The sequence below is a fragment of the Notolepis coatsorum genome (assembly GCF_963971535.1).
Source record: "Notolepis coatsorum genome assembly, chromosome: 3".
NCBI lineage: Eukaryota > Metazoa > Chordata > Actinopteri > Aulopiformes > Paralepididae > Notolepis > Notolepis coatsorum.
The window spans coordinates 73,021,965-73,037,647 of record NC_140167.1 but is presented as its reverse complement, the minus strand read 5'-3'; the positions used below and the strand labels follow the sequence as shown (position 1 = coordinate 73,037,647).

Below are 15,683 nucleotides of genomic sequence, written 5' to 3'. Positions count from 1 at the left end.
ATAAATAGGAGTACATCATCCGCGTATAAACTGATATGGTGATCTGTGCCCTTAATTGACACAGGGGATATAATCTGGGATTGTCTTATGTACTGAGCTAGAGGTTCGAGTGATAAAGCAAAGAGTCCGGGACTAAGAGGACAACCCTGTCTAGAAGAGCGCGACACAGGAAAGAGTGGTGAGCAGAGTTTCCCTGTTAAGATCATGGCCGAAGGCCCTGTGTAGAGAACCTTGATCATGTGAATGAACCCCTCACCTAACCCCATCCTCCTGAGGACTGCCCACAAATATGACCACTCCAATCTATCGAAGGCCTTCATCGCGTCTAAGGACATGACAGCCGTAGGGGTTGCGACATCCTTGCTGGCATCAATCACGTGCAGTAATCGTCTGATATTATCCGTGACCAGTCTGCCTCTTATAAAGCCAGTCTGATCGGGGTTAACCAGAGATGTCATATGCTTTTGGAGTCGGATGGCCAGCACCTTAGCATATAGCTTGAGATCGGCTCCGAGGAGACTCAAGGGCCTATAGCTGCCACATTCGGTGGGATCCTTATCTTTCTTGAGTAGGACAGATATAAGTGCCATATTGACATCCCTGGAAAAATTGCCCTCTTCGACTGAGTATAAAATCATTGACAGTAATAAGGGACCGAGTACATCCCAGTGGACCCATTATTCATATGACCAGACAAAGAAAATGAACGGCAGTTAATTACAACGTGAACGTGTTTCCATGATTTCCATGATATAACCCTGATAATAATGTGGTGACTGGATTAGATTATCAAAATATTATCAAAACTCAAGAAACTGTAGGAAACCATTATGCCACTTTTAGATTATCAATCAATTGGGATGACGGATTAGGATACAAACTTGCAGATGAGACAGACAACTAGATCTAGCAGATAATTTATCCTAATTGAACACCTACACTAACCTATTTTAGCCTAATCGATAAATTTGCATCAATTACCAAATATGCCACGATAATGATCAGTGCTTGCTCTGAACAGAGCTGGTCAGGACGCCTGTATCTTTTCCCCAACGGAGTTTCACTTCCGCGTTCGGTTTGCGCGATCTGATTGGCCACTGACGTTTCTCTCAGCGCCAATCGCGTTACTCCTGACAAACTGGTTAAGCTTGGCGACTCTTTCGAAGTCGCTCTCTTTCGAAGTTTGTTAAGGTTAGGGTTAGTTGGTTAAGGTTAGGGTTAATTGGTTAAGCTTAGGGTTAGGGTAACAGCCTGCTGGCGCGATTGTTAGGAGTAACGCAATTGGCGCTGAAAAAAACGTCAGTGGCCAATCGGACCACCCGCATTTCATTGTATACTTGTATGCCGTGACAAATAAATCTCTTGACTTGACTTGACTAGATCGCGCAAACCGAACGCGGAAGTGAAACGGAACACGGTCAGGACAGCCAGGGAAGGGCCGATGCAGGCAAAATGATGATGGGACGACGGTCTTTCCTTGGCCCCCCAAATGGTCCAGGTGTTCGCTCCACGGAACAGTTCAGTGGCTTTGTAATGAGCCTCGGTTTCTCAACCAAGATGGTGAAGGTTGAGAGAGATTTCTGTTGGAATGGAACAGTTCAGACAAACATGGAGTTTGGTTCAGTAAAGTTCTTCATGGATGCCCTCTGCTTCAGCTAGGCCCAACTATGCGTATATAACGGCAGGGAGGCAGTATATAACAGCAGGGAGGCAGTATATAACAGCAGGGAGGCAGTATATAACAGCAGGGGGTCAGTATAGCCTCGTGGCTCAGGTGGGCAGTCAGACAGTGGTCCGAGCAAGGTCCAACAAGTTCGTTCTTTGGCCTTTCGCTCCAATGCAGTCTGGGAGAATGATGCAGAGTGGCTGAACAGCTCCAATGCAGTCTGGGAGAATGATGCACAGAATGGCTGAACAGCAGTTAGTTACCAGCTCCAATGCAGTCTGGGAGAATGATGCACATAATGGCTGAACAGCTCCAATGCAGTCTGGGAGAATGATGCACAGAATGGCTGAACAGCTCCAATGCAGTCTGGGAGAATGATGCACAGAATGGCTGAACAGCTCCAATGCAGTCTGGGAGAATGATGCACAGAGTGGCTGAACAGCTCCAATGCAGTCTGGGAGAATGATGTACAGAATGGCTGAACAGCAGTTAGTTACCAGCAGGTAGTTGGATAAAGTATCAAAGTTCTTGACAAAGAAGCACAGTTCACAGTCGTTCACAGTTGATTTTCAATTAGATGGAGCAAACAAACGCATCCCATGATACTTGGGCACCTATTAACTTCCCCTTCCTGGAGAGGCGGGCTGAGGGTTGGGCTGGGGTTTTGGATACCGTACTCGACTTAATCAGTTAGGCCTCAAACTTTATTTTTGCTATAAAATCTCTTATGCTCCAGCCTAGGGGAACCAGGACATAACATAAAATAATGTAAAAGACCACATCTCTTACTTAACGAAAGGACAAATGATGTGGATCAAATATATTTTATCCAATGACCTGCATGCACTCACTTTGCTAAATAATCATCTGTCAAATATTGCTCTTAAAAAAAAAAAAAAAAAAAAAACGAATGGGTTGACTGTGCATCTCAACAGCCTTGAATTTCATCTAGTAATCGAGTCATTGATTTTTTTATCTGGTGTAATCGATTTGGACTTCTTATTCATTTGGATGTCATTATGGCTAGTTTAGTTAAACATTTTTAACAAATGTCATGCATATATTGTGGTATATCGAAATATACAGACGTACAATGCTTATGTACTCCCTGTAGCGTGATACTATGGTATCTTTTGATAGTATTGTATTATGAGTTCTGTAGTGACTCTCCATCCTGGTCCCTGTGCGCTGCTTATATCCTGGTTTACATGACATTCTGGTTCCTGGTTTCAGACTGGAGACCAGACTGGCGAGGTGACGGCCAGGATGAACCTGTCAGACCTGCGGCTGGTGCTCGGCCTCAAGTCCAGCTCCAGCGCTCGGCTGGGCAGCTACACAAGCACCAACAGCCCTCTGCTGATGGGGAGCAGTCACCAGATGCACCACAACTTCCCAGGTATAGTGTATCACCACTAGGGGTGAAATCATTCACAAAACTCACGGTTCGGCTCGGGTCACGGTTTTGGGTTCACACAGTTTTCGGTACTATTGCCAATTCCAATAGTATTTGTTAAAAAAAGGTTTTACCAACTGTCATTTACATTGTCATTTAGCTGACTAAATGTAAGCAACTTACAAAGTGTAAGTCAGCAGGAAGGGTAAATCTCTGGCTGCAGCTAAGGGTCGGTGGCATTGTTAAACAGTGTCGAACTTGAGTGTTACACTCTGAGTGCATAGTAGTATAGGCATACTTGCATGATATATAGTAGTTTAAATATAATTTAGTAGAATAGTAGTAGTAAGGTACATAATAGCAAAACGTAAGAATGTTATTTTTATTTATTTATTTAAAACTTTTATTTCAGATATTGTTTGAAGAGGTGTGTTTTTAGTCCATGGCGGATCATTGACAAAAAAAAACAAAAAACGGCTGCATTGGGCTGCATACAGTTTGCTATAAACAACCTTGGTGCGACTGGGTAGTGTAGAGGTCAGGTCCGGCTTGATCAGTCATCCCTATGAACTCAATTGGCAGTCTTCACAGGTGGGAAGCCGGTGTGGTATGAGTCCTGGTTGTTGCAACAGTGACTCCTACTGGTCAGTCTGTTCAGCAGGAAGGGGTTCTGGGGGAGACGGCTTGAACCGCTTCATGTGTTACGTTCTCCCAGTGAAACTACTAGCTGTCAGGTGAAAAGAAGCGGCTGGCGACTCCATGTGTGTCGGAGGAGGCATGTCATAGTCTTGCACTAGTGGACCGGGGTGATAGTGACTGGCCCATAATATAAAATATTTTGATGTCACATAAGATGCACAATTCCCGCATACAGTCACTATCACTATCATAGACTAAACTAAGCTTGTAATGATGCTGGAGAATATTATGTGATTTAGCTTGTCTCGTCCACTTACTGGTAATTGCCATTTCTTACTTTACCATCAAAGTGTGTGTGGGCAGTGACGGACTTGGATCAAAAAATGATCTTGGCATTTTTGACAAACCACACTGGGTCTGGGGTATAACCTGTGAAATCACACAACCAAGACTATGTTCCATCACAAAACAGTTGAATCAGTTCAGGCATAAGGCTGGCAAGGCAACGCTACCCAACAGTTATATTATCCACCCTTGCCTTGAAAGACGGATTGACTGAAAATACGACGGACATCTCTGCATTTATTGCACTTTTATAGTTATTTGTTCACAAAGAGTCATCTTATAGACTTTGACTTGAGGACCTTTTTATTTTGAAAATGTTTGACCGGAAGTCCAATGATTCTCCTCTGCTCCTTGCTTCGCTTGACACTCCCACTGATTCCTGGGGGGAAAGTATACTGCCTACTGATTAGTCTAAATTGTCCTCCCTCCTCGTCATAATTTTGGGACTAGCTACCGTCTGTGGCACAGAAGGATCTTGTATTTTCTTCTGAAAAAGGAATTCATAAGCTGTAATGCGTTAACACTTTAATAAAGTGAGGGCACACATTGGTGAGAGGGTGAGGTGGTTGACTGCTGCGGATCTGAGAAAAGTTTCCTTTCTTGATGACTTTAAATGGCTAGAATAGCCACCAAATCATCTTAGCTATATTTCTCGTGTTACAACTATCCTATGTACATGTAAAATAACTAAATTATATGTTGTAATTGTTATTTCTGCCATTATTCTTGAGGAATTAGGCATACACACACTGAAAGCTGTGACTGCAAGGAAGGCCTGCACAATCGGCTTGATTGCTAGATATTGAATACCTATTGGCGAGGCTTACTTTCTTTTTTTATACGTTTTTATTTTCCTTTTTCAAAACATAAATAGAACAAGACATCACAATACAGTAGTCTTAATAACAAAGACACTAACAACACTAGCACTAACAACAATAATGACAATAAGCATAATATAATAAAGACATAATATAAACTATAAAAGTACAGTAACAGACATGACAAAAGACAAACAACAAAAACATGGCTCAGATGGCTTCATATGTTATACAATGTATATATAGCAATAGTGGCGATTAGGGAGTCGGCTCCTGGCCAATGATGGCACCCAGTGGACTGATGCAGACTGTGTGTGTGGAGTGTGTCCGTTTGTTTTGTACATGTGTGTTTTATGTGTGCGTGTGTTTTATGTGTGCATGTTTTATGTGTGAGTGCACGTGTGTTTCGTGTGTGTGTGCGAACAGGCATGCACTTTTAAATACATTATGATACCTTCTGCAACAACACAAAGCACCTACATACAAGACATTAGTGATCTCTAGGGCAGTGGTTCTCAACTGGTCTAGCCTCGGGACCCAACATTTTCCTTAGTCATTAAGTCGCGACCCCAATTTTTGAACCAATATGATTTATATAAAAAAAAAATTGCAGTAATACACAATCTTTCATGCACTGTTAAAAACATGAAATACCGTAAACACAAAAAAGTGCAACAAAAGTGCAACTAGAGCTAAAAACCCAATGAAATAAAATAATAATAAATAATATATGCTTCTTAGCAGATTTCTTAGCTTAACATAACAGACCTAAGTTTGGGGAAACTAATGGGATAACTGGGGTTGCAACAAAAGTGCAACTAGGGCTAAAAACCCAATGAAATAAAATAATAATAATAAATAATTATGCTTCCTAGCAGACTTCTTAGCTTAACATAACAGACCTACAGTAGGTTTGGGGGAACTAATGGGATAACTAGGGCTAAAAACAATGAAATAAAAGAATAATAATAATAATAAATAATATATCCTTAGTAGACTTCTTAGCTTAACATCCCAGGGAACTAATGGGATAACTGGGGGTGTTGTTTGCTCCTGACAAGAGTCTCAAAGTCTGGGGTGATGGTAGACAAAGCAACTCTGAGGTCATGCTCAATGTCCAATCTGTTCCTCTGCTTTGTCTTCAGCTGGACCAGAGCTGAGAAGCCACTTTCACAAAGATAGGTAGTGCAAAACAAATAATAATAATAATTTTCTTTTTACTTTTTTTTTTTTTTTATATATATATACACATCCGCGACACACTCAAAATGGCCCTGCGGCCCACTTTTGGGTTGCGACCCACCAGTTGAGAAACACTGCTCTAGGGAGGCTACGAGTAATGGGGAAACCCACCAAGTACAGTGGCGGATAGCGCAGGTCCAATATGAGATAGATATGGGTCCCATATTTCATAAAAAGTGTCCAACTTGGAGTGCAGCATACATGTGATGTATTCACAAGGAATACAGTCCATAATAATGTTGTGCCATGATCTCATTGATGGGACCTCGTCCTTGATCCAGAATAAAATAATGTTTTTCCTGGCAGCAAATGTCAACAAATTGAACAGTCTCCTATGTTTGAAGTTGGCAATATGAACATCTGGGAGACCGAGTAACAGGCATATGGGATCCAGTTCGATGGGGATCTGGAATATATCAGAGTTCCTCTGCGATGTCGAACCAATAGCTCTGGAGCTTTACACAGGAGCAGTGGACGTGGTTTCCAATCTCTATCTTGCATTTAAAGCAGAGTGGGGACGCATTGGGATCCATTTTACTTTTGAGGGCAGGGGTTATATGAATGCGGTGTAAGATTCTAAATTGAATAGATTTGGTGCGGTTGCAACCCGAGATTTTATTATATGGCCCGGCTTAAAGTCAGGGTTGCCTACAATCTGGGTAAGAGGAGAAGTTAACTTAGCTCGGTCCTCCACCTTACGGACGGACCTCCAGGCCTTGATTGAGCATAGCGTGATGGGGTTAGAGCATAGTTTCCTAACAGACTTAAAGTATTTGATAAATAGTAGGTTCCACAAGGGGGACTTAGATTGTGAAGATTCAATTGTCTAGCCAGATAGAGTGTGGGTCTAATTTAAGCCAGCCAACAAGCACCCTAACCTAAGGTGTGCTGCTAGTTGGTAATGTCTTATATTAGGCAGGTCCAGACCCCCATCAACGCCATCCATCTGTAACTTGGCCATTTTCAGACGTGGTTTCTTCCCATTACAAATGAACGAGCTTAGCCAGCCTTCTAGCACCTTGATAACCTTGTTTGTTAACAGCACAGGGATCATTTGAAGAGCATATAACAGTCTATGGAGTACGTTCATTTTAACGAGGACTATCCTACCTAGCCAGGAGATTGGTAAAGGGGCCCATCTAACTAAGTCTGCCCTTATGGTGTCTAAAAGAGGGGGGAAGTTGGCCTTGAATAATGTATCAAAAGTGGGTGTTACCGGTTAACGATCATGCCGAGTGTCTGACCTCCGTGGAAGTCGGTTTAAAAGTGGGTGTTACCGGTTAACGATCATGCCGAGCGTCTGACCTCCGTGGAAGTCGGTTTAAAAGTGGGTGTTACAAACACTCCTAAGTATACCAAACCGGAGGGTGACCAACGAAATGGGTAGGGGCTTGGGCAGGATTATTTTTTATAATCGAATTTTATTTTCATATTCGAATCCCATGCCCATCGAACGAAGCTTTGAAGTATTTAAGACAGCCCTACCACCCACAAAGGCATTTTCATACGCCAAGCCGGCAAATTCAGTACCGTAAATATTTTAGATAGAAAGTCAGGGGAGTAGCCTGGGGGACAGTATACATTCATGAATGTCATTTCTTTACCGGCCGGCCGCGCTCGACAGGGAAGTGCCAGGATGGGCGGTCTGCATGCAGGCCGAGATATTGGCATATATGAAAACAATGACGGACGCAATATTGGCGGATATGCAGACAATTACGGACACGATAAGGACCGATGTCGGGAGGCTGGGGGAGGAATTGAAGACGGAGCAGGAGGATATCGGGGGAGAAATGGATGCGGGACTCGAAGCGGTCAATGAAAAGATGGTGGAACAGGGTGAGAGCGTGGCGGCGTTGGAAGGGAGAACGGCAGAGGCGGAGGAATGGGAAACGAAGATACAGTACACGAAGTACTGACAATTGCAATTCTACAACAAGAAAAAATGAAGGAAAAGCTGTCGGACATGGAAGGGAGACCGCGGAGAAATAATACCCGGTTATGGGGATTGGAGGACGGAGTGGAAAGGGAGTCTATGGCCCTGTATGTGGTGATGGAGATTCAGAGAGCCCACGGGGCGCCTGTGCCGAAGCAGCCCGCTGGCAGGCCCCCCGAGAGCGGTTACTATTAACTTTTTGAGATTCGAGGTGAAGGAAATGATAAGGAGACGTGAAGGAAGAGACGAGGTGAGACACGGGGAGGCGAACGAGAGGAGTACATAAAGAACGGATTAACCACCCCAGCTATAGACAATAATGCCCAATGGAACACATACACGAATGCGCACTATAATCACTGCAGATGGAAATAATTAGGAGGGTAAATATACAACACATAGAATAATTGGAGGAGTAAACATGCTACACACAGAGAATGGAGAACTATAATCACACAGAGGTTTACACACATTGGACTGGGATGAAGGAGAGTCAATGGAACATGGGACTCGAATCACAGGAGGACTGGAAGGCGGGGGTCTCGGAACAGGAGGAAAAGCAGACAGAGAACTTTGACCAGGAGTTCTAGCACAATAGACAACACGAATGTTGGACAATTATAGTGAGATGAAGGGGGGCCAAGACATCAGGCACCCCTCGCCACTAGGCAGAGCCCTCTCACCAAGAGAGCCAATACTCTGCACCTACCAGCAGGGGAGAGGGGGAGACTTATGGATCCCCCGTGCACCTTGGGAGCGATTTATGTAAAGTATATATGTTTTAAATGTGCACATGGACAAATATGAAGGACAAAAATTCAAAATGTTGGACATGAAGAGAGGCTTGGAGAGCCTCCTGCGGGGGGTATCTTCGTCTCTGGGGGGGGGGGGGGGGCTTCTCCAGTAGGAGGGCTGATCCCCCTCCAAACCGCCAACCGGGGAAAGAGTGTGCTTATTGTATTGTTAGTTTTATTTGTGTGCGGTGATGTCGGTGACATGGGAGGTACAGTGGGTTTCCTGGGGTCCTCGGCCGTCGTGCCTGGGCGGTCAGGTGTCGGGGCCGGGGGGGCACCGGGCTTGGCGTCGCGGGGGGTCGGGGGGCCATTGAGGCGTGGTGCTTAGACCTTCTGCGGATCTGGGCTTGGGGCTCTAGTGGGCCAGGGGCCTGGCGGTCGGGCGGCGGTGGGTGGGGGCTCTGGGGGCTCAGCTCTGTGCATGGTGGACCAGGATATGGGGGTGTTCTATCTCTCGGGGAGGAGGGAGGGGTCTCTCACAGGGGGATCAGAGAGGCTGGGCTTTGCCCGGCGGGGCCCTGTGTGTTGGTGGGCCGATGGGCGTGGGGTGGGGCTCTCGGGGGCATGGGTAATAGCGGGCTTGGCTCGTGGGGGGGAGTCCCCTATCCTTTCCTCTACTGGGCCTGGCCCAATTAATTCAAGGGACCCGTGTCGATGGGGGCCCGGCTATGGGCGCAGCGGCCTAAGATATGGGGGGCGCCAATGGGCTCAACTCAGGGGGGTGGGGGTCAGCGTTTAGGTGGTTTGACCCGGGAGAGTGGGATCCCGTGGGTTGTGGGTTGGTTGTGCGTGGGGTGGGGGGCTTGGTGGCATGGGAGGTAGCGGGCTTGGCTCGGTGGGGGGGGGGGGAGTATTGCCCCTCGCCCCTCTACTGGGTCAGGGCCAATCAGATTCAAGATGCCCGTGTCGCTGAGTGCTGGACCCCGTGTGGGACGGACCTGGGATGCGGGGGAGCCCGGTTTCTAGGGGGGGGAGGGTGGGAGGTTCCTCTTGCGGGGGTCTGGGAAGATGAGCGCAGCCGAGCTCAAGGGGCCTACATCATTGTACTGTTGTGTTATTGATGTTATTGTATATGTTGTGTTGTATGTCTATAAGTGTTCAATAAAAATTTAAGTAAAAAGAAAAGAAAAGAAAAAAACTTTGATGATCACATAGCGGCCTTGGTTGTCTATAGAGGAAGTAATGAGAGCAAGATTCTTATTAATCAATATGGCCACCCTACTGAATGTGGAGTAGTTTGAAGCGAAGGCCTGCCCCACCCAATTCTTTTTGGAGTTTAGCAGCGTCATTGGGTCCCATATGGGTCTCTTGTAAAAAAAACAATATAAACATTCTCCTTCGTTAAAAAGGATAGAATCGCCTTCCTCTTTGATAGCTTCTGGAGACCTCGAACATTCCAGGAGCAGGGCTTAAGGCTTTCAGAATTAGCCATAGTCATAGTATATTAACTTCTTCCACCCGACGGGACCGGTACCGGTCCCGAAATGACATCTGGTCATAAATCAATATTTTTTAGACTGTTGTATAAAAGTTGCGATTTTAATTTCAAACGTATTCAAGTATTAACATCATGAACATGCCACAACAGCATGTAGAATGTATATTATCATCAATACATTAGTTTAGCAATAGGTTAAAAGTGTCATTAGATAGATTTAACTTTTCTATTTGGTCAAGTCTATCCGCGAGGGCGACCATTTTGGATATTTTGAACCATAGGAATTGTAGTCTTTTTGTGGCCATTTTGTAGCAGAGTTCCACAGATATGGTTCTGTGTTGAAAGTTTTTAAAACTACACTTCCTGGAAGAATCTATGGGGTTCAGAGTTATGTATGAATTATTTCAATAACTGTTAATATTCCGTATAATAAGCCACTAAAGTAACGTTTTTGACAAATATTGAAAGGCTTTCAAGCTTCTCTTCCCTATTGTTAACATGTAGGAACAATTAGATCTGAAATTAGTTTCAAAACCGTCTCATATTTACTGTGGGGAAAATAAAAAAGTACAGTAGATTTCATTATCTGTTCTTATGCACACCTGGTGATACTAATCTACTAAATCCAAACTCATAGCCAAGCTCAGAGACCTGGACTTGAACTATGACCTCTGCCAGTGGGTCTTGGACTTCCTGACGGGCAGACCCCAGGTGGTGAGAGCAGGCAACTGCACCTCCTCATCCATCACCCTCAACATAGGGGCCCCCCAGGGCTGTGTTCTGAGTCCCCTCCTCTACTCCCTGTACACACACGACTGTGTGGCTCAGCGGAGTAGCAACACAATCATCAAATTTGCCGACGACACAGTGGTGGTGGGCCTGATCTCTGCCAACGACGAGAGGGCCTACCTGGAAGAGGTCAAGGTCCTGGCGGGATGGTGCCAGGAAAACAGCCTCTCCCTGAACGTCAGCAAAACAAAGGAGATGATTGTGGACTTCAGGAGGTCGGGGGTCAAGGACTACAGCCCCCTCAGCATCGACGGGGCACCGGTTGAGAGAGTCAACAGCTTTAAGTACCTCGGAGCATACATATCCGAGGACTTGACATGGACCACACACATTGACAGTGTTGTGAAGAAGGCACGACAACGCCTCTACTTCCTCAGGCGCATAAGGAAGTTCCAAGTCAGTCAGAAGATCCTTAAGAACTTCTACTCATGTACAATAGAGAGCATCCTGACTGGCAACATCACCTCCTGGTTTGGGAATAGCACTGCACAAGACCGAAGCAGACTACAAAGAGTGACACGTTCAGCCGAACGCACAATCGGAGGGGGGCTCCCCACCCTCCAGAACATTTACAACAAGCGGTGCAGGGGGAAGGCTAAGAGAATTATTAAGGACTCGAGCCACCCGAACAACTGCCTCTTTGAACTGCTGCGGTCAGGCAAGCGATACCGGAGTCTCAAGGCGAGCACAGAAAGACTCAGAAGAAGCTTCTATCCCCAGGCCATCAGGCTGCTTAACGAACAATGAACACTACACAACAACAACCATCAAACGCACATAGCACACACATCCACACGCACACACTCACTTTAAACAAACACACTGTAGCACCCACTCCCCACACTTTATAGCACACACTCACTTTAAACAAACACACTGTAGCACCCACTCCCCACACTTTATATTTATTGATGAAGGATTGCACTACAACTCGTACACCTTACTGTAAATTGTACCTAAATTGTACCTCATCCCATTTCTGCATTTCTGCTTTGCACTATATAATATTGTACATTAGTACACTGCATAGTATTGTATATTATATGGTAACTCAGTTACGTCTATTCTGCATCGAACATTGTACATATGTCTATACTGAACACTGTGACCTCATTTTCTACTTCTAATTTACATGCTATACTATGTTATTTGATACTATCTTGTCTAGCACAGTCTCTGGAGCGTAACAGTAAGAAGCATTTTGTATGAAAGTATTCTGTACTTCTGTATGACAACTATTAAAGAAACTTGAAACTTGAACTTGAATCCAAATTGAACTTGGGCATTTGAAAGATTATATATATATATATATATATATATATATATATATATATATATATATATATATATATATATATATATGTATGTGCGAATTGGCTATAATAAGGTAATTTATAAGCCTCCTATTCTATAGTCATATTTCAAATTCCATGGGTCCGGATGGCAGAATTCAGTACTGTATATACAAAACCTTCTGTTTAATCATCTTCCCTTTATTCATTTCCTTAGATTTTGTACATGTGATCTTAAGAAGGTGCTGAACGGGCTCAGTGGCAGTTTTTCATGTCTGGTAATTTTTTGCATGGTATTATTCACTGTCAAAGATGCAAAGAAAAATCATAATTTATATTCTCCTTTTTTGTTTCATCACAATTTACTCAAGCCTAGTAACAGACACAATAATTCTCACACTGGGAATACATTCTCTGAGGTCCATAGATGTCCCTAGATACCAAGAACATGCAAATGGCACTTGTAGAAGTGGAGCAATCTTCCATTTACTTAGGTATGTATTTTAGGCAGGATTTTCAGAAAATAGGGCTACGGCTTAACAGGTTAAGTACCATAGGTGTCTGTCATATCGAAGTGATATTGACATGACATAATTACCGGTAGGTATGCTCCGATATTGATATCGGATATCAGCCCCGATATCACTAAAATAGCTGGATCAGGTATCGGTAAAAAAAAATATATATATATATATATATAATAAAATAACAATTCAGTACATTTATATCTGTGTTAATTTGTTACATTTAGTTTCACTAAGTTAGGAAAGTATTGTTTTAAGTCAAGCCTGATGTTGCCTTGCACAAAAGAATGATCCCAGTCTCTTTCACACAGTGAGGCATACCGTTTATTAATTAAACAATGGGTATTTTTACATTTACATTTAGTCATTTAGCTGACGCTTTTATCCAAAGCGACTTACAAGTTTTGTATGACAAGTCATCAGGAAGGGCACAACTCTTATCAGCTGAGTAACAATGTTCATCAAAGTGTTGAATGCTACAGTGTAGGTTATTATTAGGACAAGTGCATGACAGTAAGGTTAGTTAGGGTTAGAATTTTTATTGAATTTTTTTTCAGGTAATGGTATGGGTATCTGATCGGTACTCTGTATCGGCCGATACCCAAAGCCAGGTATCGGGACTGAAAAAGTTGGATCGGTGCATCCCTAGACATAATATTAGCATGACATCTCATTGTAATGTCAATACTGAACGACAAGAGCCAACCGTGCAGTCGTTCAGTATTGACATTACTAAATGAGATGTCATGCTAATATGTCATGTTCTACAGTAGGACTTACTACTATAATACCTAATATCATGATATCATGGAGAAGAATACAGTATGGCATATTAATACACTATATTCCACTGTACAGTAGCTATATCCGCGGCGATCGGTTTAGTTCTTATTTATTTAGTTTGCAATGTGTGTAATACTCATTGAGTCAGGACGTTAAATGCAAAACGTAATTATTAATGATACAAATATTGTCGTATTAATTATTTAATTCCACGGATGTCTGTAGTATTGGCAATCCCCAATGACTTGTCCCAGGGAGTACGTAAATCCTACAAAGAATTTACAATACGAAGCCGTTTGAGAATGCCGAATAAGTACGTAAATCAAGTTACGAAGGAATTCCTTGGTAAGTTTTACGTACCTATAGGTCTGTTCGAGAATGAGGACCTTGATCTAGGCTGTGATGTCTATTTGTAATGCAGCATCATGTCATACTGCGTAATAGTGGTGCATACTTGTTTCAGTCATCATGTCTCTGCAATTCGTGTTTTTTATTAATTTTTTTAATTTTTTTGTCACTGTGAATATGGGGTGGTTATGTTGAATGACAATAGCCTAATAGCCCTAGTGTCATGGTGAGGTTATTTAAATAGCTTAATTGATGGCACTGAAGGCCTATGTGTAAAATACACGCCCGCCACTGGGGTCTGTGGCCTATCATTTATCAATGTGGGGGTCCATGGCCTGACGAGGTCTGAGAACCACTGCTCTATGGGACTCCGGTTGGTGCAAGTTCACATCATCTGGAAGGATAGACACCCTTTTAGAATATAGTCCAACAATCAATAAGTGAATTAATAACCGAACAGAGAGGCTTTGGTGAAAGATGTTTCTAATTCGTCCTCCTACAGGCACCCCTGATCCATGCTTGAGTCTAGTAGTCCCTGGGCATTTGCAGAGCTGCTAGGCTCTCTTGAGTCCCTGTCCATGGTGCTGAATCCTTGCACACTGACTCATCACTACCATACAGCTGCTCGTTGGAAAAATGATTTCCACTGGAATAACTTGTCTCACAGATGCTTTGGTGACTTGAAGCCTCTGTTAATTGTCCAATTCCTTCCAATATTTTTCTTTTCACACTCGGAATAGATGCACTATCGCAAATTTAGAGGTGAGACACTCATAAAAAGGAGGGGACAGGGACCACTTACTCATACAGAGAGAGGTGTATTGGATTCACTCTCTAGAGACAACATTTCCTAAAGGAGTGAATGAGGAATTGATGTTAAATTGTTTCTTGTAATATATAAATTCCACCATTTAAAGTTATATTTATTATATTTTATAAAGTGGTATTTATTTGTTCTACATTCCAACAGCCATCACTGGTATAGAGTGTTTGGCCAGTAACATGGGTCTCCCAGTCCCTCCGCTTTGCAAAATACATGTCCTGGTATCCCTTCTCACTTTATCCAAACGGGAGAGAGAACCCTAGATATTTGTACTTATTTCAAGAAATCTTGCAGAGCCAAATTTGCTTACTGCACTGGTAGATTATTTTACTTTGTTTCAAGGACACATTTGCTTCAGTGTGGAGTTATCTCTCCTGATTGGATAAAGTGGGAACGGGATACCAGAACATGTATTTTGTGTTTACTGCAGAGTGGAGGGACTGGGAGATCCATGTTACTGACCAAACACTCTATACCAGTGATGGCTGTTGGAATGTAGAGCTATTATTTTAACATGTAGATCACCTATTATATATATATATATATAAACATAGAACAAAAAGTTCAGAAGGCGGTTAGGTGGCCGAGCGGAGATTGCGTTCGTCACCAGCCCCGGAGCTGAGCTGGATTTGCCTGTTCGAATCCAGCTCACAGCTCCGGGGTTGTCACCAGCTTGGCTGGCCGTCTGCACTGATACAATTGGCTGTATCAGAGGGTGGGAGAAGCTGGCGGGGTGGGTCCGGGTCGTTGTAAACAGCGACTCCTACAGTTCGGTCGGGGCGCCTGCTAAGCGCGGATTGGACGTGAGGGGGATAGTGTGGTCCTCCAACACGCTACGCCCTCTCAATGA

General features: G+C 43.6%; 1 protein-coding gene across 1 annotated transcript in view; it reads left to right on the top strand.

Annotated features, from left to right (window-relative positions):
* Positions 1 to 15,683, top strand: part of LOC311224425 (G-protein-signaling modulator 2-like) — a 185,683-nt gene that overhangs the window by 123,377 nt on the left and 46,623 nt on the right. Inside the window, exon 9 of the mRNA XM_084309408.1 lies at positions 2,900 to 3,062. Coding sequence (XP_084165534.1) covers positions 2,900 to 3,062 — 163 coding nt within the window. The remainder of the gene's footprint in view (positions 1 to 2,899; positions 3,063 to 15,683) is intronic.